Here is a 26,499-nt window from a genome sequence, read left to right as displayed (position 1 = left end):
TGACAGAAAATGGATTATAGTGAAGAAGAAATCCACCAGAACATTAATAACAGGTTAAAACAAGCAATAGAATATTTCGTTCAAAATAATAAACCAAATGTTGCGATTTCTCGTTATCTTTTTATGCATTTAACTCAATTTCAAATAATTATTGATGAATTACTTAAAATTATCGAATCATTAAATGACGATTATAAAAGTCACAGTGCAATACTTAACATAAATGCAGATATCCTAAGCAGACTCTCAGCATCTTACCCTAATTTTATCGAAAGCTTCAAACCAGTTATCAAAGCATCTATTATTAAAATATCTAAATCGATGATACAGCCATCAATTGAAAAATGCAAGGAAGCTGTTGCTTTTTACTCAAGAAAATCAATATTCCAACCAGAGTATTGCAATGAGCTTCTAAATGATATCACTCTTAATGCAACTAACAGCACAATTGATGTTTCTGCAGCTGGACAGACTTATCTTGAGTTAACAAATGAATTATTAAGAACCAAAAAGAAATTAACTGAATTACCAGATGACACCAAGAACCTTTCACTATTCCAACAATTTACACAACAAGAAATTGCAATTCATGAAAAATTTATTGAATTTCATTCCGAACAAAACATGATTATCACTTCTAGAATATCGGAAATTAATGACGAACTTGAAAAATACACAGAATCGAAGGAAGTTACAAAGAAAACATCATCCAAACTGAAAAGTATGTTCGATGATGACGATAGCAGTGATAGCAGTAGTGATTAGAATAAATGTTGTTATATAATAGTTATTTTCATGTTTTATTTCTTTTTTCTAATAAAAAAAATTACAACTCAAATTTTGATTTTTTCCTAGAGTATATTATTACAAATGTAAATTTCTTATGTTGGTAAAACGTAATTTGTATAATTGATATAGCTCCCTTTGATGTTACTTATACAAATCATTTCATCAATAAATTTTAACTATGCACATGAAAGCTGATGATAGAAAAACTATTTTATATGTCATTATGACGATTTATGTTTTTGATAAATAGTTTACAGAAGATTTTTTATCAATTAATTTCAAATCCAATTCATTAATGTTCTAAAATAAGATCAGTATTTCTAAACTAGATGATTTATGATAACATATCAAGATGAAAATAGATAAATTCAGAATAAGAAAATTTGGTAAGAAAAAACTTGAAATAAATAAACGATATAATATTTATAATATTTTTACCAACTGATATTCACACAATGCTTAAAGAAAAACAAATTCTTTTCATTTCTGATGCAAATACGATCTAATCGAAGCTCTGTCAAGGTTGAGCTGCTGCATAAGACTCATGTTGACGGAATAATCAACATGTAAAGGAGGAACAGCTGGAAATCCGTTTCTATATAAATCTTTCAAGAAATCAGAGCGATCAGGCTCTTCTTCCTCGTGGATTTCTTCTTCATCTTCCTCCTCGATATATTCTTCCTCGGGTTGGGAATCTTCTGAATCTGATATCTGTATATTCAATATTCTCCTTGGTGGGAAAACTGTTTCTTTCGAATTCTGTAAAGGATATTTGTTGTAATCTGGTGGCCTTGTTGGGCGCGTTGTTTCTGTAAATCTGGGTGAATTTGCTTGAATTTCTTCTGTTGTAAAGGAATCCTTAGGATCTCCGTTATGATGTAGGTACATGCAGTCCTGATTATTGCATTTTTGTCCAAAAAGGAAATTAGAGCAGTATTTTGAGGTACCTAATGATGCTTTAATTGGATGATTATTATAAGTGAAAGATTCTAAGCTATATATACATTCCAGTGCATCTTCTATTTTACAAAATGTAACAAAAGCGCTTACTGTAGGTCTTTGATATCCTTGTTGATGAACGCTAGAATTTACAACAATTTTCTTGATAGGTCCATACTGTCCAAAATACTCGTATTTTTCCAGAATTGATTCTTGCGCAATTTCAACTGGTATGCCGATTACATACACAAGATCGCGTTGAACAACACGATAATTTACAAGGTTGGCTCTCTCCGGTAAAGGAGCTCTGGGACGACCAGATCCTGGTCCGGAAAGGCCACCTTTCTTGTCTAAGTGTCCTTTTCCAAATCTTGACATTTCAAAATTTGTCAATTTTTAGAAGCAATTAGCAAAAATTTTCGAGTAGATATGCTTCCACTCTTTCTAATTCTCTGAGAACTTTTATTTGCAAGCTCGTCCACGAGAAAGATGTGATTTGATTCTTGAATATCACTAATAGAGTAAAATATCTCAGGGATTCGTGCCATATCCAATCTTATCTACTTATACCATGATAACTCTTGCAAAAATGAGGCGAGCAATTTGCTTTTGAAATCGGATAGAATCCGTTCATCTATATATGAAAGCTCTGCTATGCATTGACTTAGTAGATCAACTTCATATCTATAAAAGCTTTAAACGCTGAAACTGATTTTGAAATTCGATTATTATCATATTTTATTTGATAATTTTATTGGAAATAAATGATATGTAATAAATTGTTTGGTATTTGCGGACAATACCGTTAAATTCAGTCCATTGGATATCCAAAAGTGAACAGAAAAAAATGGCATCAAGTTCAGACTTCCAGGAAGAAGATTTCCATGAGGAACAAGAGGATGAGTCATCTCCTTACTTCTTTGGAACAGAACCAGGAAAGACTTACTCCGGAGATAAAATGGACCAGCTTGATAAATTATATCGCAGCGATTTCGACGAAGGCCACTTATTACTTCATCAAAATATGGTTCTCTCTCATAGATACCAAATCAAAACAATGATTGGTCGTGGAACATTTTGCTTAGTTTGGCTTGCTTATGATTATTTAAGATGTGAGAATGTTGCAATCAAAATATTAAAGAAAGCATTTGATTCAAATCAAGATGATTCACAATTCGAGGATGAATTAGTACTTAATTCATATCTTTCCGCAATTGATGATCCAACAAAGCATATTACGCTATTTCATGACGTTTTCTATTACGAGGATCACTGCTGCTTGGTATTTGAATTAGTTTCACAGAATATTTTAACGTTTATTAACTATTTCGATGACAATTACGTTCCAATTCCACTTAAACTCGTTAAAAAGATTGTATTGGACACTCTCAAAGGCTTGGACTTTATGCACAAGCATGGTACAATTCATACTGACTTAAAACCAGAAAATGTCTTCGCAGAAAGGCCAATTTTCCCATACGGACCGTTTTCTGAGGATGATAATAGAGAAGTATTTAATTGCCTCGAAGATGATGAGTCTACAATCAATTTCAAACTCGGAGATTTTGGAAATTCTTGTTTTGTCGATGAAATCATGAACGACTTAATTCAAACTCGTCAATACAGATCGCCTGAAGTACTTCTTGGTCTTCCTTACGATTGCTCCGCTGATATTTGGAGTTTAGGCTGTATGACTTTTGAATTAGCCAAAGACATCATTTATTCGACCCCGTTCTTCCAGATCCTGATGTAGAAGAGACATCTAAGAACAGAGACCTATTTGATGCTGTTCAACTCTCAATGATGGAATATGTTTTGGGAACAATACCAAGAGATTGGGCCAAAAACGGTAAATTCTATCCAGAACTCTATAACAGACATGGTGGACTCATTGCAACTTACAAGAAACAACTTCCTTGCTTATATAATTTACTTATTAAATATGGACTCACAGAACAAGATGCTGAGGAACTCACTGAGTTCCTTAAACCTCTCTTATTCATAATTCCTAAGAACAGACCATCAGCAGAAAAGATTTTGGAATCTCCTTGGTTATATTTTGTTTAATTTTCATAATAAAATGCTCTGTTGTTGTTTATCTATACCAAAATTTAGAATTGTGATAGTATTTTATTGTAGAAATCCTCGAGGATTTTGAGGTGTAATCTCATAATATTCTGGAATTGAAATATATTCATGATGTAAAATTAATATCTATCTTTATTAAGGAATACCTGCAGATGAACAAAAATATCAAAACTGAATATTCCTATATTTATCTATTGTTCAAATAAACTCATTAAAATCATAGTCTCTATTGACTATAGTTGCTTATAAATGATTTAATATTGCTAATGAAGCTAAATTCTTGAAAAATTATATGTTTTTTTTTTCATATATATTACTTTTTTTTTAAATCTTATCCATAAGGAATGATATGAAAAGCATTTTATGCTGATATTCTCAATGTAATAGTAAATTGAGTATTCAAATTTCATACACTCCAAGGTGGTTACGTTGGCTACGAGAAGGCAAAACATGTTTCCAAATTATTCACTGAGCAACTCGGTCTAACTGAAGAATTAGCATACAAAATATTAATTGAATACTTCAGAGGAAGGTATATCAGCTGTGATACTGCAATTGATCTTGCTGATTTAATAAATGATAAACTTGAACAAATGAAGAAAGATGCTCAATTGAGTGAAGAAGAGGAGAGTTGAAGAAAAAGCGTGTTGAGAGCCTTGCAAAAGAAATTGAAGTCGAACTCTGTCGAACAATCAGAGGTAAATATGTTTCTGGCATCATTGCAAAATTGGTTGCCGAAATTTTTGGTAAGGCAATTAAAATTCCAAAAGAATTTGCCCATAAAATGATGATTGATTATACCTGGGGTAGATATTGCAGTGCTGATGCGGCATCTTTTTATGCAAGATTGATGGCCGAGCGAATCATCGAAAAATATCAAAATTATCCAGATCTACAAGAGAAGGCAGTTCCAAAACTAGAAAAGGTTGAAGAAGAACCTGTACCAGCGAGAAATGAAAATGAAGATAATCAAAAAACTGAAGAAAAGATTCCAGAAACAAACCAAGAAAAGTTAAACAAAGAAAAAGAAGAAAAACTTCAAGAGATGAAAGAATCAATGGAGCAAGCCGATAAAGATGGGTGCGCTGAAGTCAAAGAGCATTCAGAATCAATTTCATCATCAGAAGAGAAAGAACAAAATAAATACTGTGATTGTGCAGTCCAGACTATTTTGACTGGTGAAATTATCGAACAACTGATGAAGACCCAAAACAGATTCTTTTTGCAATGATTATTATGTTAAACTTTCCGGTATTGTTCATTTTTTTTAACTGATAAATAATCCTAAATGAACATATTAATATCAAAACATCATAAAAATATATATAACCAAGAGAATAGACTCGATACTCTTATCCAATTAGATAAATCAGCAAAATTAATTGGGCCTATTAATTACAGGTAATCAACAAAATCTACTCAAACCGCTAAAATTAAAGCAATATATTTTAACTATAATTAAAGTGTAAATAAAACATCTTTTAAGTTTATTGTTTGTTAGCTTTCAAAGAACTTTAAGAAGGAAATAGGCAATACATAATAAAAGCTTGGTTTATGAATCATACATCAGAATGAATATGGAGAAGTAAGAATAAGATAAATGGATATTATAATTATTATAAACAGTTTTGCATAAAAGATCGAAATCACTAAGCGACTGAGGGAAATCACAATCAATAGAATCATCAACTATTACAGTATCATTTTTTCCAAATGTAGTTGATGGATAACTGGATGTCACTTTAACTTTTATGTCACTTGGAGTCAAATAATCATTCACTTTAACCCTAAAGAAAATATCATTAGTTATTGAAGATTTTCCACAATAATGAACTTCTTTGAGGGAATCCAAACCTTTAAATGCGCTTTCATTAATCACAGAAGCAGGCAATCTAATATATTCAAGGAAGAATGTATAACTCATTGCATACTTTCCCAGAGATTCAAGACGATCCCCTCCAAATGAAATCTCTTTCAAACTATATAAATCATATAAACTGTATGTTTCACATTTTTTCAAACGGCTATGTTCTTCAAATATTATGCTACTGACATTGTAGCATCTGTAGATCGCATATTGGCGAAGATAAGCAATATTATAACCAATAACAAAATTTGTAATATTATTACAGTGCACAAACGAACATTGCCCAATTTCAGTAACTCTCCATAATTTATTATCATAGACAACAAAATTTGGAATAGTAATCGATCCATTGTATGAGTTATTAACAGCATTTGAAATGGTGTCATTAAAAACTCCGGTTCCGACACGAATTTCTCTTTGAAGCACATCTATAATAGAATATGTAATATTACCAGTTTCAAATACATCGTTTATTTTCATCTAATCTGTGCTTTTTACCATGAAATTTTTTCGGCCACTAAAAAAAAATCGAAATTGTAGTTCCCATTGATTCCATCAGATAAGATCATTAATGAATTAATAAGTGTATAAGGTCAGGTAAGTGGGGCTTCCAGGCGCGTTGCGCCCTCTAGCCCATAAGAAATTTTGCCCAAGACCCAAGAGGAGGACCGAACCCCAGCCGACCAGCCGGTGACAAAACCAAAACCATTGTTATTTACATCATATTAATAGTGTCACTTTTTATGTCACTTTTCACAAATTATATATGTTTTCATGTTTTGCCACTTTTCGGGTAAAAACATTTTTATTATTATATATAAATGAATTTTACAAAACCGCCGTTACCGTTCTTTGGAAATAAGAGTAGATGTAAAGATATTATATTGAGAGAACTTAAGAAACTACCGAATGGTCTAACATTTGTAGATTTGTTCGGTGGAAGTTTCTATATATCCCATTTATGTTATACCGTATTTCCTGACTCAAAGATTATATGCAATGACTTCGACAACTATATGGACCGTCTCAAACATATTCCAGACACAAACAATATATTGAAAGAGTTAAAAGAAAAGATACCTATAGGTAAGATGGAACGTATACCATTAGATAAGAAAAATATTGTGAGAGAGGTTTTGAAAAAAGCAGAATATATAGACTGGGATAGTATATCTGCTAGACTATTATATAGTGGTGCTATAAGAGTTCATGACATTGAAACACTTATGTCAAAAGTTTTATATCTTAACTATACAAATGTTTTCAAAGAGGACATAGAAAAATATATTGAGGGTATAGAGTTTGTGAGATGTCATTGGACAGAGTTGTATGAAAAATATAAAGACAAGGAAAATGTTTTCTTTATAGTGGACCCGCCGTTCTATAACACATGGGATTTTCAATACCAAGTAGACTGGACTTTGAGAGACTCTTTAGAAACTTTAGACGTTATACATAACCATCCATGCTTTTACTTCCAACAAAGCCAAAATGAGTTCCAGGCACTTTGTGCCCTCTACCCCCTAAAAAATTTCTGAGGACGAGCCAGCCGGTGACTTTTTTGTAGAGCACTCAAAATAGTATAACTTTGTCCGGACAAGTAAGGATCTATCGTCGCTACAGGAAAAGTTACAGGCGTTCCAAGGAAGTATACTTTGAGAAGCCTTTTTCCCCTTATAGAATGAGATAGGACGGTTATTTTACAAAACTGACAACACTTTGACCGAGTAGTTTTTTGAGCTGAACAAAAAGTGTCATATAAACATCTGTCAAAAACCGCTTTTTAACTTCACTTAAAATGCCACGTAAGCTACGTAAGAATATACGTAAGAGGAAGGGAGCATTGAAACATCCAATAGTAAAACTGACACCATACAACAGTTGCAACAACAAATGATGAATGACCCACTATGTTGCAACAAATGTCAAGCACCCTATTGCTTTTAAACCGAGTTATTGGTGCACAGAGTGGAGGTTTAAGAGCGGCACTTTTAGCGAAAATGGCAGGCTATGGTGGAGCTGCAGACGAACAGCTTATAACCCTCAAAGTCAAATGAATTTGAGTTCACTCAAAAATCAAATAACAGATGTCAAAAAGTCAAACATAGACATACAGAAACAAATAAGTGAAAACGAAAGAAACTAGAATATGACAGACAGACAAAGAAACTAAATGATTTAAACGTAGAGAAAAGAAGAAAGAAGAACAACTGAAAGAACTAAGTACAGAGGAATATGCGAAAAAAGTGTCAGAAAAAGCAGCAGAAGTAGCAAAAATGGAACAAGATGTTATAAATTTGAAAAACCATACTACTCAATATAAAGTACTGAAAGATGAAGAGATAAAACAAAAAGCCATGAAGACATATATGGATAGCGATGAGTATAAAAAGAAGTTGAAGCAAATGTAAAGGCAGAAAAACTTTTACAGTTGCAAAACCAAACCGTACAGTAATGAAAACTTAGCACAAGAAAGTAAAAAATAACGACGCAGCCATGCAAAAGGCAATGAAAAGTGCAGATATTATAAAAGCTAATAATGACTGGTTAGATGCCCAAGCCAACGCTAAAGCAGCCCAACTTATAGGGTCAATAAGGACAAAAATACAAGCGGATGAAGACAGTTCAAAATGAAGCTTTAGTGAATGCTGACTTTAAGAATGCCTTCGAAGCTCTTCATAGTAAGGTGAAACTAGTGAACGACTTCTCATCTGGAAAGAAACTGAAGTCTGAAGGTTTCGACAAAGAGTTAAGAGAAGTAGCACAAAATATGACGAAATAACAGATGCAGCAACGAGACAGGCAGTTCAAAGTGCCTATGACGCCGTTAGAGCAACTGTTGTGGAAAGTCAAGAAAAAAAGTTACAACAGACCAAAACAGACCTAGTAAATGCTTTCTTAAGAACGAAAAGTCAGGTAGGACATTATGCTGCAGATGGAACATATGTGCCAGCTGGTGGAACTTATATACCACCAAACCCTCCAAGAGAAGCACCTGCACCAGGACTACCTAAAACATTTACATCGTCACATGGACACAGACACAGGCATGCACCAAAACCAACACAACAACCAACAGTTCAAAATCCAGCACCACAACAACAACCAAAACCAACAGTTCAAAATCCAGCACCTGCACCACAACCAACAGTTCAAAATCCAGCACAACAACAACAACCAACACAGCAACCAACAGTTCAAAACCCTGCACAACAACCAACAGTTCAAACCCCTGCACCTGCACCACAACCAACAGTTCAAAATCCAGCACAACAACAACAACCAACACAGCAACCAACAGTTCAAAACCCTGCACAACAACCAACAGTTCAAACCCCTGCACCTGCACCACAACCAACAGTTCAAAATCCAGCACAACAACAACAACCAACACAGCAACCAACAGTTCAAAACCCTGCACAACAACCACAAACAGAGCAAGGACATAAAAGAAGTAGAGAAAAAGGAAACCAAGAATTCTTAAAAATGCTTAAGGAAGATTATGGTTACCCAGATACTCTTGACTTTAGTGACAGATATAAAGAAGCTATTAGAAAGTTCAAGGAAGGAAATACTGACCCGAACCTATTTAGCTTTATGGTTCAGCATCAAATGGGATATAATCTCAAACCTGGAAAATACAAGCTCGCTAAGGGATATGATTTAATAGCATATCATCCAAATGACATGAATGAATTTACTCCGAGATATTTGGTGTCAGAGCTAAATGATAATTCAACTCTCTTCATGAAACGCGTAAAAAATAGAGACGGAACGAAAGAAGAAAGGTTTATGAGTCCGGATGACTTAGATAGGGAACTTGTTAAAAACGGTCTCGGAATATATGAAATGCCAGCAGATGAGGTACAAGAAACTCAACAGGAAGAAGTTCAGATACAACCAGACATGGAAGAAATAGTTCAGCAACAACAGCTAGAAGAGCCTGAAGGAAACGAACAAGTCCCTCCTTTGGAAACTAACTTCACAGAACTAGATGAAGATTTGGAACAGCCGAAAAATCTTGACCCTCAACAAGAGTATGAGGTGAATATGGAATCTTTCCAAGAGTCTAAGAAAAATTCGGCTGACATAGTAGAAGAATATCGAAAAATGTTTACCGACATACAAAAGACTCCAACATCAGATGAAAATATTCAGCATAGAATGGAAGTACTGAAAGATAATGTACGCAAATACAATAATCCTTTTTACTTACGACCATATAACGTTCAATCTTTGGCTGAACTCGGTGAAAATAAAAGGTTAAATTTCAACAAAACATATAGAAATGAAACATTGTTTAAAGTTCATTCAGAACCTAACCAATATGGAAACAAAACCTACTTTTGTTTCTGCAGACTATGGAACTACAATGAGATGGGGTCATAATGCTAATCCGGATAGGTGGTTCATAAACTTACAACCTCAATTCCAAGAAGTTGTAGACGCAATGGAAGTGAATGGTGAACCAGATATAGCTGGTATTTTCAGCGCGCTTTAATGCCATTGAAAGATATGAAACATGCAGATATTTTGGACAGTATGAAATGAACATGGCTGAAGGAAATATAACACCTGACGTTCTAGAACATTTATCTCAAAGAACTACACAGAACCATAGAGATGGTATATTTGGTGAAGAGTTTAGAAAGAAAGTTAGGGAGAGAGAAGGAAGAGAACCTATTGTACATGACCTTGCAAACGAAAGTTTGCAAAATGTCATAAAAACTTACTTTGCAGACAATGAACTGAGAAGGGATGAATATTTAAGAAAACTCAAATGGACAGTACCAAATGAAATGTTAGTATTGAAAAACATGTTCCTTGACAAAATAAAACCAACTACAGAAATAAATGACGCAAGACTGAAACATTGGGTAAAGCTTTCCCATTCACAAAAGATATTATTGGTAACATGGAAAGAAAACCAGAATGGCTACAAAAACATATATTTGGAAACGAGCTTATTCCATATGGACAAGCTCTGTTTGAAGAGCTTGAACCGGAAACTCAGGAAAGAGTCATGCAAAACAATAAGCGAAGACTCAAATACAAACTATGACAAAATCTTTCTAGGATATAGGTTACCTGAGATGGGCGACCAGAGCCCAAAGGCAAAAAGGACATGGGAAATTTACAACATACTAGGTGAACATGAGGCAAAGATGCAACAACTTGAAGCAGAGGGCAAGTTACCAAAAGCGACACCAAAGAAGAAGAGAAGAGTAGAACAAAGTGAAAGTAGTGAAGAAGTAACTTCATCTAGTGAAAGTAGTGGCAATGAAGGAAAAAGAAGAGTTAAAAACTCAGTCAGGAAGAAAGTAAAGCTTGGTCCGAGTGGGTTCTATTATGACATATAAATCCAACTATTCTATATTTTTACCCATATGAAATGTACGCCGCTCAGAATATAACGCCAACAGTTTTGGATGCCATGAACGGAAATGTTTCCGAATGGTATAACGAATGCGACAATGCCATTAGAAGGTCAGAAATAGTTCCTGGAACTTACGAATATACAACTGCTGTTTCTTATGGAAACTTAGGTGAGTTTGGAGAAGGTTCTTCAACAACAGTAGATATTGCTTGCGACAGGTTTCATATTATTTCTATTGACAACTCATTCTTATACGTGGAACAAGACATTGAAATAAAACCTTCTGCCAAGTTGTCTGACAAGAAAGGTTGCAATGGAATTTTCTATGTCGGATACCAATATGCTCCAGAAGTTTTCATGGGATATAAGATATATTCTAACTCTGACTTAGTTCAAACAGTAACATGGGCAAACTATGAATGGTTCGCTTTGAGAAACTCAGTACAACCACAAGCTAGAGAACAAACAGACCAGTATGCAACTATTGAGAAAATAAGAAGACTTGACCCTAACGTTCCAGGAGTTTATGTTAACCTTTCTGGACAAACTGCAGCAGCAGTAACCAAAGTAAAACTGAAACTTAGAGTTCCTTTGTCATCTTTCCTCATCTTCAGGTTTTTAAGATACTTGCCAAACTGGGCAGGAAAAATTTCTATCGAACTTACTCCAAGCAAAAATAACTTAGTCATTGCACCAACACAAGACCCATTCACTCTTACAGACGTAAAGGGAACAAATAAAACGTCATTCGCCGAATTTTGCAAAGACAAAGTTGACTTAGACTTTGGTTTCTCAAACCTCAACACTGAAGTAAACTATTATTTCAATGCTGCTGGAGATGCTTGGGACCCAGTTAAGTTCACATGCGAAAAATTTGAATGCAAGAGAATAGAAAGCAGACTTGCAGTCTATATGTTGGACCCAGATATTTCAAATGCTTTAGCTGCCAAATATATTGCAGTTCCACTTATGTTCCCTATACACCAAATATCTGTCAAAGACTTTGCAGGTGAAGTTGGAAACCAAAGTGCTGACCAGGTGCAAGAACAGATATTGCTTTAACAACTGCAATGAAACATGCAGATACTATGTTTGTACTGTTCAGACGAACTATAAATGACTATTCTTGTTTCTACAACCCTGGTATTAAATATCATATAAACATAGATGGCAAATATTATCCAAGAGAAGAATATTCTACGGTTGAGGATATGAGGTCATACAACTTGACATTAGATGCTATGAACTTTAACAACAACTTCACAACAACCATTAACCCTGAAATGCAAAGTTCTATTATGCCATATGTGAAAGTATGGACTCATACAGGAGGTCAAAAAACTCAATATACAAATGGAGACCGTTCAAACTTTTGGCTTGGCATTCCATTTGCTGACTCAGAAGACTTTATGGGTGGTATTTCAACTGTTGGTACTGTACAAATACAATATACTGGTGACAGAGACGGTCCAGATGAATTGAGAGCAAAGAAGTTTACAAAACCAATAGCACTTTTCACGGAAGATGCTCTTTTGAAGATTCGTTCGATGAAACCTGCTGGGGCTCCTCAGATTGGCATAACGACAGCTTCCATCGAACAGATTTTGGCAGCAGGTCAGTAAGTTGTTCTTGAACTGACTTCTCTCCGTCAAATATTGACAGTACGCCAGTTTTGACATAATATTGTATTATAAACTTTCCTTTAGTAATATCTGTAAGTTTTGAAGTTATATTTTTGTCTGCTTCAAGAACTTTCACCATTTCAGTTATACCAACTTTCTTTGCTTTATGAAAATATTTAGGTTCAGCAAAGACTGCTATTCTATAACATTTTCCATTGTTTGTGTAAAGAACTATTCTGTCAATGTATTTGTATTGTTTGTGAGTATAAACTTTGTTCTGCTTCAATTCAATAAGATATCCGAATACGTCCATCTTTTTATTCTAAGTAAAATGTCATTTCCGAAAAATAGAAGCGTAAGTGTTTCAAAAGGTTTAATGGCGGTGGCAGATGTGAAGTTAAATTCACCAACTCAAACAAACAGTCAAAGTGTTATTGTCAATGTCAAAGACAGAGATGTTGAAGTGGGGAAACCATACGAAGACGAAGATGGTATAACAATAGTTCCTGTAAAAGAACAACCAACATATCCTGAAGTTAGCAGAGACTTAAGTTCTGTTGCAGATATTCGAAACGACTACCAACAACTGAAAGACAAACTTCAAACTCAGGAGAAGATTTGTCAAGCTTTAAGTATAATGTTAAACTTGGTCGAACACAACCCTGTAAAAGTGAACTCATATGTCATTGCACCTCATGAAGTTTTGAAAGAACTATTGAAACTTTTGACAGAGGCAGACGATATAAACATCAAAGAAATAGAACCCGACATTAGTTGCTGTGGTGTTTCATATAATGTCATTGACAAGATATACGTTATGAAAGGAGGTGAAACGTTGAACTTAAAATATAGTTTCCCAGACGTTATAAAAATATTTGACGACCACAACATTTCATTAAAATTTATTTGCTAAGTAAATGGCAGAAGACATAATGGTTTATACTATTACGACTAAAAACCCTGAGTCATATAATTCTATAACAACAAACTTACAAAGTCCTCAAGGACGATATTGTAAACTAACCTTAAACACAATGACGACTAAAGCCTGTTTTGCTCTTTTGACACCAGAAGACTTTATTGTTGTGAATGGTAAAAAATACTCCTTTGAAGATACTTACTCAGATATACCACCAACAGGTTTTGTTGACTTATTTAATACTTTAAGTACAGGTGTAACATGTGCTGCAACTAGAGCAGGTTTCATTATGTTTGGATGTCCGACTGAGTTTACTATAAACGATATGAGCTATAATACAAAACTTATTTCTGGTTTTTACTACCACAGTTTCCTATAACAGGAAAAGGTGTCATACAAGGAATGTCTATTCCATTAACATTAAGCACACCAATCTTATATATTGTTTCAAACTTAGGTTCAAAGTGTTATTCGAATGTCGACAGAAACTATTATGACCAAAAGATACTTATGCGTATAAACAATACTTTCTCTGCTGGTTTGCCTATTGTTCATTCGAATGCAGAATTTTCAACCTTAGTGAACTCAAACACTTTGGCAAGTATAACGTTGACATTAGTTGACGCAAACTTTGTTCCTGTAAAACTTTTATGTCCTATGTATTTGTCAATGACGGCAGAAAGTTTCGAATTGGAAGATGCAACTGGTGAAAGTATTGTATTACAAGAACAACTTCAACAACAAATAGCTCAAGAACAACAAATGCAACAACAAAGTCAAGAATAAAAAAATATTATTTTTTTATTTTTATAAAAATGTACAGAATAGATGTTTCAGATTTTTATGACTTCCAAGCATTCAGAAATATGTGTCCATTTAGAGACTATAACAAAGCAGTCGAGAATTTGAAACGTTTAGTCATTTATGTTGACTCTGCCCCAGAATGTTATGTCATGAAAGAATGGGATGTAGTCTTTAACAAACCAAGAGCAACAATAATTTTAGAACAAGAATGTAGACAGAAACTTAAGAAAATAAAAGTCGTACAAGTTGGCATGAAGATGTTAGATGCTTGGGATATCTTATTGTCAAAGTTAGAAGATTTTTCAGTTCGTGGTATAAAGTTTTATACACCTTCTCCAAACTTCTATTCTATCTTCACTGGATATAAATACGAACAAGTAGAATGGAAACACAGTATTATAGAAGCTTGGTTAGACCATGTCAAAGAAATTATATGCAATGGAAACGAAAGAGTCTATGAGTATATCTTATGTTGGTTTGCAAACATCTTACAACATCCAAGTGCTAAAAATGAAACTGCTCTCATTATAATTGGAAAACAAGGAACAGGTAAGAACACATTCTTTACAGATATCTTATGCAAACTGTTAGAAGGTTATTCGAATCCGAATATGACAAACTTAGAAAACATCTGTGGCAAGTTTAACTCCTCAATAGAGAATATGAAACTTATAGTTTGCAATGAACTTCAAAGTATAGATACAACAAAAGTTTTGAACTCAGATGCTTTGAAGAGTCTTATAACAGACAAAGTTGGAGTTGTTGAAAGAAAGTATAAAGACCAAAGAGTTTGTGAAAATGTTGCAAACTTCATTATGGTTTCAAACAATGCTGTTCCGATGAAGTTAGAAAGTTCTGACAGAAGATATGTAGTTGTCAGAACGTCAGATTCTCATATGCAAGATACAGAATATTTTGACGACTTAGCAGAAACTTTGACACCTGAGTTTTACAACCATTTGTTTTCATACTTTATGACATTAGATATTTCAAAGTTCAATCCAAGACAAATTCCACATACCGAAGAGAGACAAACATTGTTAGAAGCAAACAAGAGTGTATATGAACTGTTCATAGAAGAAAGCGACTTTGAGTGTTTAGATGAAAAGTCTTTATATGATGAATATAAACAATATTGTCAAGAATATGGTTATATGGCAGCTTCTAAACGTACATTCTTGGCAAATGTCAAAAGTCTTTTAGACGTACAGAATGGTGTATATACAAAGAAAAATTTTTCTGAGTAAATTTTAAAAAAATATTTTTTTATCCGATAGAAAAGATGACGAAATTCATCTCAGTAAACAAGTACATGTCAGGACTTAAAGAAGAACTAGACCCATTCACATATTTGAATGTTTACTTCTACCATTTTGAAAAGTCTTCATTCAGCAAAGTTTGGAACATCGAACCAGTTAAGTTTGCTATTGTGACTAAAAATGGTGCGAAATTTGAAGACTTAGACATAGAAGGTTTGTTAACAGTCAAAGAAAGTTTTGACAGAAGGTTCTCAAACCTTAAAGAAGGCAAAGCATACAAACTTGTTATACCTTATGAACCAAAGAAGAGTATATAAGAATTTCCGAAAAAGTGACACCCAAAAAGTGACACTTTCAATAGGGAGTAACATTTAAAAAGTGACAATTTAAAATTCACAATAAATAAAAATAATAAATTTTTTAGTCTATTAAATTATTCTTTTCTTTGAAATCCTCTAAAAATTCTTCGAAATGTTCTAAAATATAATCTGGAGAATTATAACAAAATTCATTAATTTCTAACATATACATATCTAACAATTCATTTGGAATTTCAAACGATCTTAAATATGTAATTGAATTTTGTATCTTCTCATTTATTTGAGAAAGTTTTTCTTCAGCATTTTCCAATAAAAATCTTAATGGATTCAAATTGGCTTCTTGATTCTGAACAAAATTTAATACTTGGTATAAACGTGATTGAACTTCTCTTTTCAATTTTGTTTTATAATCTGTCAATCGAGGCTCGCGAATTCTAATTGAAGGAATAAAACCTGTTTGAAGTAAATCGTTTTTAATACGATAAAAGTAATTGGGTGCAGAGATTGGGACAAAGTTGCAATTCGGCACTTTTTGTAAAAAAAATGGGGTCATACTCATAATGAATAGAGACTTATAGCCAAGTCTTGATATCATGCAGGGAGAATATACATAGATAAGCAATTATATTTTATAGTAGTAGTATTCAGAAATTCTTACAATTTACAATACAATTTTCAAAAATGGATAAAGACTTATAGCCAAGTCTTGATATCATGCAGGGAGAATATACATAGATAAGCAATTATATTTTATAGTAGTAGTATTCAGAAATTCTTACAATTTACAATACAATTTTCAAAAATGGATAAAGACTATAGCCAAGTCTTGATATCATGCAGGGAGAATATACATAGATAAGCAATTATATTTTATAGTAGTAGTATTCAGAAATTCTTACAATTTACAATACAATTTTCAAAAATGGATAAAGACTTATAGCCAAGTCTTGATATCATGCAGGGAGACTCTCTACAAATACAAAAATTGATTATCATAAGGAAATACAAATTTATCAATTTTCATGTGAAAATTACATAAATTTGTTCTCCAATAAATAGCAATAATACTTTGAATGTTATATTAAGTAATATAGCTTCAGGTAAATAAGCTTACACTTCAAAAATATACTGTTTATTCATTAATTTTAAAAAAAGTCCAAATTATCTAATCTTGCTTACTCTTCCTTTAAACTTCTTTGTGCCAAATTTAATATTGCCTTCAAAGATGGAATAAGGACATTAGGTTCAATCCTTCGGCTTTCGACAATTTCCAAAATGTGTTGAATTAATTTCAAACATTCATCGTGTTTTGAAGCTCTTTGCTCAACAATCTGATTACCTGCCCTTGTAAGAATTCTTACTGCTCTTTCTTCATTCAAAACATTAGCGACTTGAACCTTAATAATCGCATTTGGAATCACAACAGTGATGAGAGTTATGACGATGTCATCAATGCGCTCATTTTTCTTACCCAAGAAAAATGTTTGCTTTAATTGATGAAAGTGTGATTCCGCAATGTTATTCGTGGAATCACCTTCTCCACGATATAACATCATCCAATGTTCTTTGGTTCTTCTCCATTGTTTATCGAAATACTTCAAAGCGCGCGGTTCTTCTTCTTCTAACATTGTTGTCAAGAACTCATATGTTTCATCAGACTCTTCAGCCAGCTTTTCTGCATTCGTTGCATCTGCACGTAATGTCAAAAAGTCCATTGCTAAATAGAAGTTCTCAAAATTCTGTGGATTGTCAAAATAGCTTCCAACTTTTGCACATGCGCGTAAAACATGCACAGCGCACCAACTGAGCTGCGCAAGAGGAAATCCGTCCTCAATTGCGCGAGCAATGTTTAGCGCACAGTCAGCGCTCCAATGCTGTGGATCCAGGTGCGCAAACTCACAGAATTTCACCAAACATTCTTGAATTTTTTCAGATGTCTGAGGGTTCACTAAAAAATAGCAAAAGGGGAAAATTGTGTTTTGACTTGTTTTCATTGTTACTGCAAACAATTGGATCTTTCCTTTAATTAAAGAATGAGTGGAATCGACGTGGAGAGGGTTATCAATGCTATGCACCAATTCTTTTGCAGCAAAAGGTGCATATATGATTGTAAACTCGGAAAAATCTCCATTGTAATCAAATTGAACGAGATCATCTGGGCACTCTTCCTGTAAATTATTCAAAAATGCTTCCAAAGAAGTGTAAGGATCGTTTGATAATCTTTGTGCAATAATCTCATCAAGGCGATAAAATTTGTGCTTTAAAGCATCAGTAGACTGCGCGAAAAGTTTCATCGTTTCTTTGTTATTCGTATCAATTCCGAACTTATCAAAAAATGCTTTTTGAGCAAGAAATTGCTTTCCACCGTTTTTAATATAAAGTTCGATCCATTTTTGATAAAATTTACTCGCGTAATGTGAACCCATTTCAACTCCTATATGATGGCAATGTTCTTCATTAACTTTGCTTATAGTAAACACTCCATTTTGTTCTTCAACCCTAAATTTTGCCTTGCATAGGGGATACGAACATGAATAAGTGACATATTGCTTTGGAGATCCCGTTCTTCTTCTGTATGGGACACAGGAAGTCAAGGGCGGTGTCTATAAAAAATAGAAAATAAAATATGGATACAAATTTAATGAGGAGTCTAAAACTATCATGCTAATTCTTTATCTTTTTCAGAATGAAAAACACGAATGAAATTTGATTTCAATTGGTGGTTAAAAAATAAATGAAAAAGCAACAGCCATATTAATTATATATGTTTTAATAATTTTTTTGGACTTTTGACATATTCATCTGGCAAACAGGTCAAAAATCTGCCTGTCAGATTTGCCATAAAGCATCTTCTTTTTCGATGAAAATGACTATGTTATCAAATATTAAATTTTATATCTGAAGTTCACAAAATCTGATTTGAGGGGAATTTATTTTTTCACAAATTCAAATCATTAATTATAATGCTTGGACTTCTTGCTTATCGCATGATGTACGACAAGATACGCCATGAATGGTATCCTGTCTTTGACATGAAGAAACAATACAGAGGTTTAAACTCAGTTGAAGAATCATATGATGACGACAACTGGAGTATCGATTTCGATTACGAAGGACCATTCAAGATCCACATCCACTATCACAACGCTGACGAAGAATCTTACGATGATGATAACTGGGGCTTTGGAATCACATACGACTCACCATGGGGTAAGTTCCGCTTTGGATATCGCAGCAACGAAGAAGAAGCTTATGATGATGACAACTGGGGTATTGATTTCGACTATGATGGCAGATTTGGACATTTCCATATCCACTATCACAACGCTGACGAAGAAGAAGCTTATGATGATGACAACTGGGGTATTGATTTCGACTATGATGGCAGATTTGGACATTTCCATATCCACTATCACAACGCTGACGAAGAAGAAGCTTATGATGATGACAACTGGGGTATTGATTTCGACTATGATGGCAGATTTGGACATTTCCATATCCACTATCACAACGCTGACGAAGAAGAGAATAATCTCTTCCCCATTTTCCCACGCATTACAGATTTCAGACCAATTGGAGGCGGTGAATACTGGAAACGCCAAAGAGAAATTTTAAGACAACGCATGGAAGAAATTGAACGTCAAAAAAAGGCAGCATCAAAGAATGGCCTAAACCTCAAGCCTTTCCTTCGCCCAACTAAACGCCCTTTGGTCTTTGGTGGTGGAGAAAACTATCTTGCTCAAATGGAAGCAGTAAGACGCCAAAGAATGGCTCATTCAAAGAATGCCATATATCTTCCTATTTCTGGTCCCATGAAATTCTGGACAGATTATAAAGGTGGCGACAAACTTATTTTGCAACCGGATGGATCATGGGTTCCAAAATAACTTCAGCATACAAGAAAAATTAAGGTTGATGAAGAATCTTACGAAGTAAACTTTAAATATCTTTTTTGAAGGTATAGTCTATTTAGTTTTTTATTTCTCTTTTTTAGAAGGCGTCATAAAGTGAAGAGTTCAACCTTAAGAGTTTACTTACGCTTCAATAGCAAAGTCTTCAAATATGTGTTTAAGATTAATTTTCACGACCGTTGTCAAAAATTTGAATTAATGTCAGATGGGCTTAAGAATATCCTTAATGATTTTGAAAATTATTTTAGATTTTACAATTTACTATATTGTAAAGAAATAAAGAGGGAAAATATAATAAATGAAACACATATTTATGAAGCAAACATAAAAAAAAGATTAATTATTAAACAAAACATCCATTCTTTGTATAGACATGATTAAAGAAGCAAAAACTTCCGCTTCATCGGAATTCTCGAAGTTAACAATTGTTGGATCAGTACCTTCGTATTTAACAATAACTTTTGCTCCTTCGTTTCTGACGAATGCAATTTTTCTTCCTTTCACACATTGTACAATATAAAACTGTTCATATCTGACAGTAAACAAAACAATTCTTCTTGGAACGACTAATATCCTTACGTTGCCGATTTGATTGAAAGGAGACACAGCAATTATCGTGTCTGCTCTTCCATCAATGCAAAGTTGCTTATAGATCTTGCTGATAATGATTTCATCACCTGTTCTCAAGAAAACTTTGGGAAGTTTGATTTTATTAATATCTACCTTGTAAATCATAGAATCATCCAAAGCTCTTGCGGCACTTCCTATCAATCCTGCTCCTGCATCCAAAACACCACTGACTGGTTTGGCAACAGCACCTGCTAAACCATTTGCCAATCCTTTCAATCCGCCGAGAAAACCTCCTCTTTTTGCACCTTCCAACGGTTTTTCGACAATTCCTTTAATTCCATGTTTAAAACCATGTGCCAATGATTTCAAGCCACCAATAACAGCTTCTTCAGGTGTCATTGCTATTCCTTCGCTCTTCCTTGTATCTCCACCAATCATTCCTACATAAGAAGAAACGGATTTCACGAATCCTTCTCCAGATCTCAAAACAGAAGCAACGGAAGGATCATCGGAAATTCCGACGGCATTAAACAAAATATCAGCTCTTGCTATGATACTTGGTAATAAGTTATAAACATCGCTCTTGATCTGATCAAGAATATAAAGTGCAATTGATGTTGGACGGCCACTTAAATTCTTTAATTGGAATTCAGGAATGGATAATGGTGAAGTTGTTACATCAGGAATTAACGACAATTCTTCGGGGAATTGATGAGCCATTTTAGGTCTTTTTGTTTTACTTCTCAAAGTAAAAATCAAATTCGTTTTGTCTATTTTCAGATGTTTCAATGTTGCATCAATGGAGCCACCAGGAAGCTTTGGTGGGAACTTTCTTGGATGATGAATAACTGGTGACAAATAATCATAAAACTCTTCAACAAATGACAAATCAATGAAAATATTGACACATCCAATAGAAAGAAAAGAAGATATAATGTTCTTAGGAGACCAAAGATGTAGTTTTGCTTCGAAATGAATGAAATTCGTAACACTTGCAGCAATTACATGGGAAACAGCTTTCGGATACATATCACAAACTTTCAATGATTCAACATTGAAATTTAATGTTGCAGGGTTATCTCCTTTCATTAAAATAGAGATTCCTTGTACATTAACAGTCATTAATTCAGTATTTCTTGGAGAAATGAATGAAACATTAACACCTGAAATATTAAGAGAACAAGAAATAGTTTTTTCTGAAATAATAGTATCAGAAAATGTAACAACAGTAGAGTTATTAACTCTCATTACTTGGCAGAACAAATCATCGAAAAACATGTAATTTTCGAAAGTATCTAAATCTAATTCAGCGATTTTTTCATCCATTTGAATTTCCAAAACCAAGGATTCGTCGAAAGGATTTTTGAGTCCAAATGGCTTCGATTCCTTAGAAAAGATATTAACAAATTCATCAATGCCTTTCTGTCTCACTCTTACCAATCTGTTTGATGCGTTCTTTATCTTTAAAGGAGGATTATGACTTAATTCTGATAAAATTGCTTGCAATCCATAATGTTTTTCAACAATAGTCAATTCATAAAGTTTTCCATGATAAATGATAGGATATCTACCAACTCTATCTAATACAAATCTGCTGCAATCAACAATAAATGACAATTTCTCATTAGTTGAAGTGATTTCTACAGTTTTTCCTGATTTAATTTCATAAGTTTTTTCGGAATTTTCGACTTGGAAAACGAAATCATCCTTTGATTTGTTGTATATAGACAAAGCATAAGAAATAATGAAGATATTCGCATGCTTGAATTGTGGAGGAGCATCATCAACTAAATAACTCAATGGGAAAAACAAATTCGAATCACTTCTCGGCAAAAATATTGTTTTCCTGTCTCCAATGTTCAAAACTGAAATTGGACGACTTTCTATTGTATAATCCTTGACTTTAATGTAACAATTGTTCATGATACCATCACCGCCTCCAAACAGAAAACCGTTAAAACCGTCCATGTCAGTGAAAATTGAGAACTCTCCACCTTTTGTGTTTGAAGCCATTAATTGTTCATTAATTGCTGAAACGAAGATACATGATGCGTAAACTGACATTCTTAGGACACCTTGTTCATGAGCATGAGGGTTTACAGTCAAATGGATTCTTCTCAAACCGTCAGCCGAAACCATTCTCAAAATAGATTTCGTGTGTGTGTCAATGATTGTTTGTATTGTTCCTTCTTCGGAGTCTTTGAATCCTTTTGCTGAAATTACGTACGAAACAATCAAATCTGTATCATTTGCCAAAGAAACTTTGCTTCCTGGAGGAATATTCATGATATACCTTGGCTTTTGGATTGTTATTGATATAGGAATTGGCAATTCATTGATGAAAGTGAAATTAGGAACAATTCTGATTAATCCTAGTCCTTTATCAAAATCAAAGAATAAAATGCACTTCATTTTTGATGTTTTCGTCATTACGTAGTATTCTGTGCATGTGTTCCATTTCATTAATGAAAATGATGGTGGTTTTATTGCGTAATAATCTGTTGTCACCAAAGAAAACAAATCATTCCTTGAAGTAGTAAATGGCAAATATGTTTCTCCAAATGGTTTAATTCTGGCAACTTCCGAATATTGTGTTCCTGAGAGCATCATCAAAGATAATTCTACAGATGACTCATTTCTGAACAAGAAAGGACTTATTATATTAATAGATTTCCTTCCATTGAATGATGTTAATGATGCAGCAGTCCTTGTACTCAACAAATAAGGGAAACTTAATGTTGCAGGAATAATTACGGAATTTTCATTTCCAATTCTCAAATTTATCTTTTCCATGAGATCTGCATCGAGTTTTGATGATTCTCCGACGTCTAATTCATATGTTTTGTCTCTAACTGTGTATTGTATTGGAACTCCTATGGAATTTGTTATAGAAAGCATCGGTTTCTGGCAGTAATAGTCCTTTGAGAAAATGATTTCTCTCAATCCAAGTAAGAAATTGTAAGAAATGAAAACATTCAAATCATGAACAATAACTTTGTAGTTTTGGTTCTTGAAATCGAGATAAACAGATAATTCTGTTTGTTCTAACAATGGTGTTGTCTGTTTCGTTAATCCTGGAGTCAAAATTGTTATTGTTTCCAAAATTGTTGCGGAAAGTTCTTCATTTTCTGTTCCAGAGTTAGAGAAAATGAGTGTTGCAATTGGAGGTTTGATTTCAACACCAGAGAAACAGAAACTGAGTTTGATTTGTCCATGAGATAAAATAATATTCTTAGATAACCCTGTAAATTCTTTCGGAGGAGCTGATTTTGTTTGCAATGGGTAAATCTTTAAATCTTTGATCATTCCTAATACATCAATCTCTCTTCTAGTAATGTTTACATCGAATGATCCAATGTTAATTTCTCTGAGATTCTCTGTTTCATTGTATTTGATCAAATCAGCAGTTAATATTGGTGAGAAAACAAAATTATTATCTGTTATGAACAAATCAACGTTTTTGAGGAGAACTAATGTTTTTTCTTTGGAATCCTCGAAAATCAAAGCGAAATCAACAGTGACTGCTGAGTTATTGTTGATTTGGAGTGTCGCTTTTGCATTTTCTAATGATAATTCCATGCTTGGTTTGTTATATTCTTCAGTTTTCTTATCTTTTTGCGGCAATTCTAATTTCAACAATGTTGTTTTGTTTGCAAAATCAACTACATTATTAATAAATTCTTGGTTGATTGCAATTGACAAAGTAGGAATAATTAATTTTCCATGATTTTGTAACATGTCAAAATCAAATTTCGTGAATAAAATTTGGTTGGAAATTTCATCGAGAATTGTGAAATTTTGGCAGTTGAATTTTATTCCTTCTGCAGCATTTATCATTGTTTCTCTTAATATAATTGTTGAAATAACTTTGGATGTTTTCAGATCGATTTGGAGTGTTTTAATGTCAACATCCGCGTAGATAACATTCCTTGTTTGTTCAGGATTACTGTTAACAATGTCAATCAAATAATCTCTCTTAACAATGAAATCAATTATTTGAGAAATCAAATTAGAAGATAAAACAATGTTTGCTGATGGAACATTTAACTTGAAACTGTATTTCACGTTATCAATATCAAGTGTGAATTCAGGTAAAGAAAGTAATTGTTCGTCATCAGATTTCAAAACAATGTTTTCCGCTTGCAAACTGTAATCAATGAATTTATAACTTTCAATAGTAAACATTAATGGACTTGATAATAAATTCAAAGTACAATCAAATTTATCGCCAATTACATCAATCTTTTTTGGAAGTTTTACAGCATGAACAGCTTCAGATCTATTCTTTTTAGCCATTAGTTTGTTTTCATTGTATTTTGGTGCATCCAAAAACTGATAAATCTCATCCAAACTCTTGTAATCCAAATAAGTAGTAATTTTTGGAATATTTATCTTATAAGATTTCTCAGTAAGTTTTGTTTCAAGAGTGAATTTAAGAGGTTCAGACCATTTGAAATTAGTAATTGATCTATAAACATTTTCTATCTGACAACGCTGCATAACAACACTTATTTCATTATATGTTGAATTCTTCACAACTCCTAAAGTTGTTGATTGAATATTTAAATTCAAATGTAAATTCTTTTCATCAATTAAATTCAAATCGATATCATCAAACTTTGCTTTAATGTAGATAGGTCCTGATGACTGAGATAACTCTGTTTGCATCTCTTGAGCCTCTTGTTTTGTTAAAACAGGCTCCAAATTTTGTTTAATTACGTAATCAGCGTAACTTCTCAACAAAACAACAGAAGAAGGTCCTAATTTATCTTCCAAATCTTCCAATTTAGGATCTTTTGATTGAACAAGTTCAACATATTTCTTTCTATTCCTTAAAACTTTTAATGCGTTTTGTGGATAGAAAATAGAAGGTTCTTTCATATAAGAAGCAGATTTTGTTGCATAATTCCACCATAATCTTGATGAAATTTCATCTTCTATTGCTATATCTGGTCTTCCGCAATGTGAGAATGATCTTCTGATTACGAAATAATTGAACTGTCGAACTAAAGCACTGATACCTAAATAAATACTGGAGTTTGTTCATAACAATTTTGATTGTTGGAGAATAAAGATAAACAGAAATCCTTTGATCGGGGTTTGCGCCTTTGTTTAAGACAACTGTTGTTTCAGTAGAGAATGGATCGATGATGAATTGATGGTACATGCTGGCCATGCTCTCGTAAATGTCGTTTGTATCAATGTAGTTCGCATTTGGATCAACATAGAGGCCAAGACCGTTGATAACGAGTTTCTTGCGTATAATCTTGGATTGCGCTGGATATATTTTTGGTTCTCCTTTCTCATCCACTGAGTAAAGATCAATTGATTTAATTACGAGGCCAATTGCTGTAAGAGTGCCTTTATTGTTTAGTTCCATGCGAATATGTATGTTTTTGATTGAAACTTTTAAGTTATCAACGATCTTTGTGATTAATCCTGTAAACATTGAGCCTTGTCCTTGTTCTGCTTCTTTATTGGTCTCGACTTTGGTATTTGTGACTTCTAAATCTTTTGATACTAATGCATTTCCTGTAACATCTGTAACGGCGTAAATATTTTCAAGTTTAATTTGGCAACTTTGTGAATCTAACCTTCCCCATGGTAATTCGAGAAATATTAAACTCATTTTTCCGCGCTTAACAGTCATTGGAATATGTTGTGATGTCAGGGCGTCAGATTTAATTGAAATATCTTCTAATTTTGCAGTGCCATTCCATAAACTCATCTCCAGTTGAGATGAGTTTAATCCTTCGATGTAATTACTTAGAAAGTAGCTTAAGATTTTGGCTGCTGCGCCTTAATCATCGAAGGTGGATTTAGATATAAAATGTCATGTTAAGCCCGGTGAAGTTTTATAAAAAATAAAGCAATTCATGTATAGACTTGTATTTTTAATTTTTGAAATTTTCGATGTGGTCGGGCAGTTTCATTGTCCATATTTCTGAACCGACTTATTTTATACTGAAGAGCTGACAAAACTGCAAATTGAAATACACCAAGGCAATACATATGGTATCGATTGTTTTTACTC

The 26,499-nt window shown here is 33.4% G+C and overlaps 14 protein-coding genes and 2 pseudogenes across 16 annotated transcripts, besides 4 other annotated features; 12 read left to right on the top strand and 4 right to left on the bottom strand.

The window, feature by feature from the left end:
• Nucleotides 1–17: 17 nt before the first annotated feature.
• On the top strand, nucleotides 18–807 carry TVAGG3_0286120 (uncharacterized protein; the record flags this gene model as incomplete). Its single annotated transcript, XM_001299241.2, has 1 exon — nucleotides 124–765. The coding sequence occupies one exon, from the start codon at nucleotides 124–126 to the stop codon at nucleotides 763–765; it is 642 nt and encodes a 213-aa protein (XP_001299242.1).
• A 412-nt stretch (nucleotides 808–1,219) lies between these two features.
• TVAGG3_0286110 (nuclear-transcribed mRNA catabolic process, deadenylation-dependent decay) lies at nucleotides 1,220–2,110 on the bottom strand (the record flags this gene model as incomplete). The annotated part of the gene is made up of 1 exon (XM_001299242.2): nucleotides 1,270–2,106. One exon carries the CDS (start codon nucleotides 2,104–2,106, stop codon nucleotides 1,270–1,272), a length of 837 nt encoding a protein of 278 aa, XP_001299243.2.
• Nucleotides 2,111–2,556: 446 nt separating this feature from the next.
• On the top strand, nucleotides 2,557–4,003 carry TVAGG3_0286100 (annotated as a pseudogene). Its single transcript has one exon — nucleotides 2,576–3,795. A coding segment is annotated over exon 1 (1,220 nt).
• A 444-nt stretch (nucleotides 4,004–4,447) lies between these two features.
• On the top strand, nucleotides 4,448–5,047 carry TVAGG3_0286090 (uncharacterized protein; the record flags this gene model as incomplete). The annotated part of the gene is made up of 1 exon (XM_001299244.2): nucleotides 4,448–5,047. One exon carries the CDS (start codon nucleotides 4,448–4,450, stop codon nucleotides 5,045–5,047), a length of 600 nt encoding a protein of 199 aa, XP_001299245.2.
• A 321-nt stretch (nucleotides 5,048–5,368) lies between these two features.
• Nucleotides 5,369–6,163, bottom strand: TVAGG3_0286080 (ribonuclease inhibitor domain-containing protein; the record flags this gene model as incomplete). Its single annotated transcript, XM_001299245.1, has 1 exon — nucleotides 5,369–6,163. One exon carries the CDS (start codon nucleotides 6,161–6,163, stop codon nucleotides 5,369–5,371), a length of 795 nt encoding a protein of 264 aa, XP_001299246.1.
• A 1,877-nt stretch (nucleotides 6,164–8,040) lies between these two features.
• TVAGG3_0286070 lies at nucleotides 8,041–9,643 on the top strand (annotated as a pseudogene). Its single transcript has one exon. A coding segment is annotated over exon 1 (1,603 nt).
• A 354-nt stretch (nucleotides 9,644–9,997) lies between these two features.
• Nucleotides 9,998–15,971: a mobile genetic element.
• Nucleotides 10,849–11,043, top strand: TVAGG3_0286060 (protein of unknown function, DUF4106 family; the record flags this gene model as incomplete). Its single annotated transcript, XM_051228999.1, has 1 exon — nucleotides 10,849–11,043. The coding sequence occupies one exon, from the start codon at nucleotides 10,849–10,851 to the stop codon at nucleotides 11,041–11,043; it is 195 nt and encodes a 64-aa protein (XP_051098729.1).
• TVAGG3_0286050 (protein of unknown function, DUF4106 family) lies at nucleotides 11,076–12,064 on the top strand (the record flags this gene model as incomplete). Its single annotated transcript, XM_051228998.1, has 1 exon — nucleotides 11,076–12,064. A coding segment is annotated over one exon (989 nt), but the record flags the coding sequence as incomplete, so codon positions are not given.
• Nucleotides 12,470–12,682, top strand: TVAGG3_0286040 (protein of unknown function, DUF4106 family; the record flags this gene model as incomplete). The annotated part of the gene is made up of 1 exon (XM_051228997.1): nucleotides 12,470–12,682. One exon carries the CDS (start codon nucleotides 12,470–12,472, stop codon nucleotides 12,680–12,682), a length of 213 nt encoding a protein of 70 aa, XP_051098727.1.
• TVAGG3_0286030 (protein of unknown function, DUF4106 family) lies at nucleotides 13,059–13,496 on the top strand (the record flags this gene model as incomplete). The annotated part of the gene is made up of 1 exon (XM_051228996.1): nucleotides 13,059–13,496. A coding segment is annotated over one exon (438 nt), but the record flags the coding sequence as incomplete, so codon positions are not given.
• Nucleotides 13,600–13,921, top strand: TVAGG3_0286020 (uncharacterized protein; the record flags this gene model as incomplete). Its single annotated transcript, XM_051228995.1, has 1 exon — nucleotides 13,600–13,921. A coding segment is annotated over one exon (322 nt), but the record flags the coding sequence as incomplete, so codon positions are not given.
• On the top strand, nucleotides 14,004–14,387 carry TVAGG3_0286010 (uncharacterized protein; the record flags this gene model as incomplete). Its single annotated transcript, XM_051228994.1, has 1 exon — nucleotides 14,004–14,387. One exon carries the CDS (start codon nucleotides 14,004–14,006, stop codon nucleotides 14,385–14,387), a length of 384 nt encoding a protein of 127 aa, XP_051098724.1.
• TVAGG3_0286000 (uncharacterized protein) lies at nucleotides 14,417–15,652 on the top strand (the record flags this gene model as incomplete). Its single annotated transcript, XM_051228993.1, has 1 exon — nucleotides 14,417–15,652. The coding sequence occupies one exon, from the start codon at nucleotides 14,417–14,419 to the stop codon at nucleotides 15,650–15,652; it is 1,236 nt and encodes a 411-aa protein (XP_051098723.1).
• Nucleotides 15,972–16,001: a terminal%2Cinverted (terminal inverted repeat of MuDR-2/MuDR-2B_TvMULE3 transposon ID:TVAGG3_0285980).
• Nucleotides 15,972–16,484: a mobile genetic element.
• Nucleotides 16,485–18,568: a mobile genetic element.
• TVAGG3_0285970 (MULE transposase domain-containing protein) lies at nucleotides 17,160–18,278 on the bottom strand (the record flags this gene model as incomplete). The annotated part of the gene is made up of 1 exon (XM_001297109.2): nucleotides 17,160–18,278. The coding sequence occupies one exon, from the start codon at nucleotides 18,276–18,278 to the stop codon at nucleotides 17,160–17,162; it is 1,119 nt and encodes a 372-aa protein (XP_001297110.2).
• A 379-nt stretch (nucleotides 18,569–18,947) lies between the features above and the next one.
• On the top strand, nucleotides 18,948–19,900 carry TVAGG3_0285950 (porin domain-containing protein; the record flags this gene model as incomplete). The annotated part of the gene is made up of 1 exon (XM_001291286.2): nucleotides 18,948–19,871. The coding sequence occupies one exon, from the start codon at nucleotides 18,948–18,950 to the stop codon at nucleotides 19,869–19,871; it is 924 nt and encodes a 307-aa protein (XP_001291287.2).
• A 331-nt stretch (nucleotides 19,901–20,231) lies between these two features.
• Nucleotides 20,232–26,265, bottom strand: TVAGG3_0285940 (regulation of parkin-mediated stimulation of mitophagy in response to mitochondrial depolarization; the record flags this gene model as incomplete). The annotated part of the gene is made up of 1 exon (XM_051228992.1): nucleotides 20,232–20,777. One exon carries the CDS (start codon nucleotides 20,775–20,777, stop codon nucleotides 20,232–20,234), a length of 546 nt encoding a protein of 181 aa, XP_051098722.1.
• Nucleotides 26,266–26,499: the final 234 nt, after the last annotated feature.

Source organism: Trichomonas vaginalis, chromosome V, assembly GCF_026262505.1.
Source record: "Trichomonas vaginalis G3 chromosome V, whole genome shotgun sequence".
Lineage (NCBI taxonomy): Eukaryota > Parabasalia > Trichomonadida > Trichomonadidae > Trichomonas > Trichomonas vaginalis.
The sequence above is the reverse complement of the archived record's forward strand: the minus strand, read 5'-3'. Positions and strand labels throughout refer to the sequence as shown.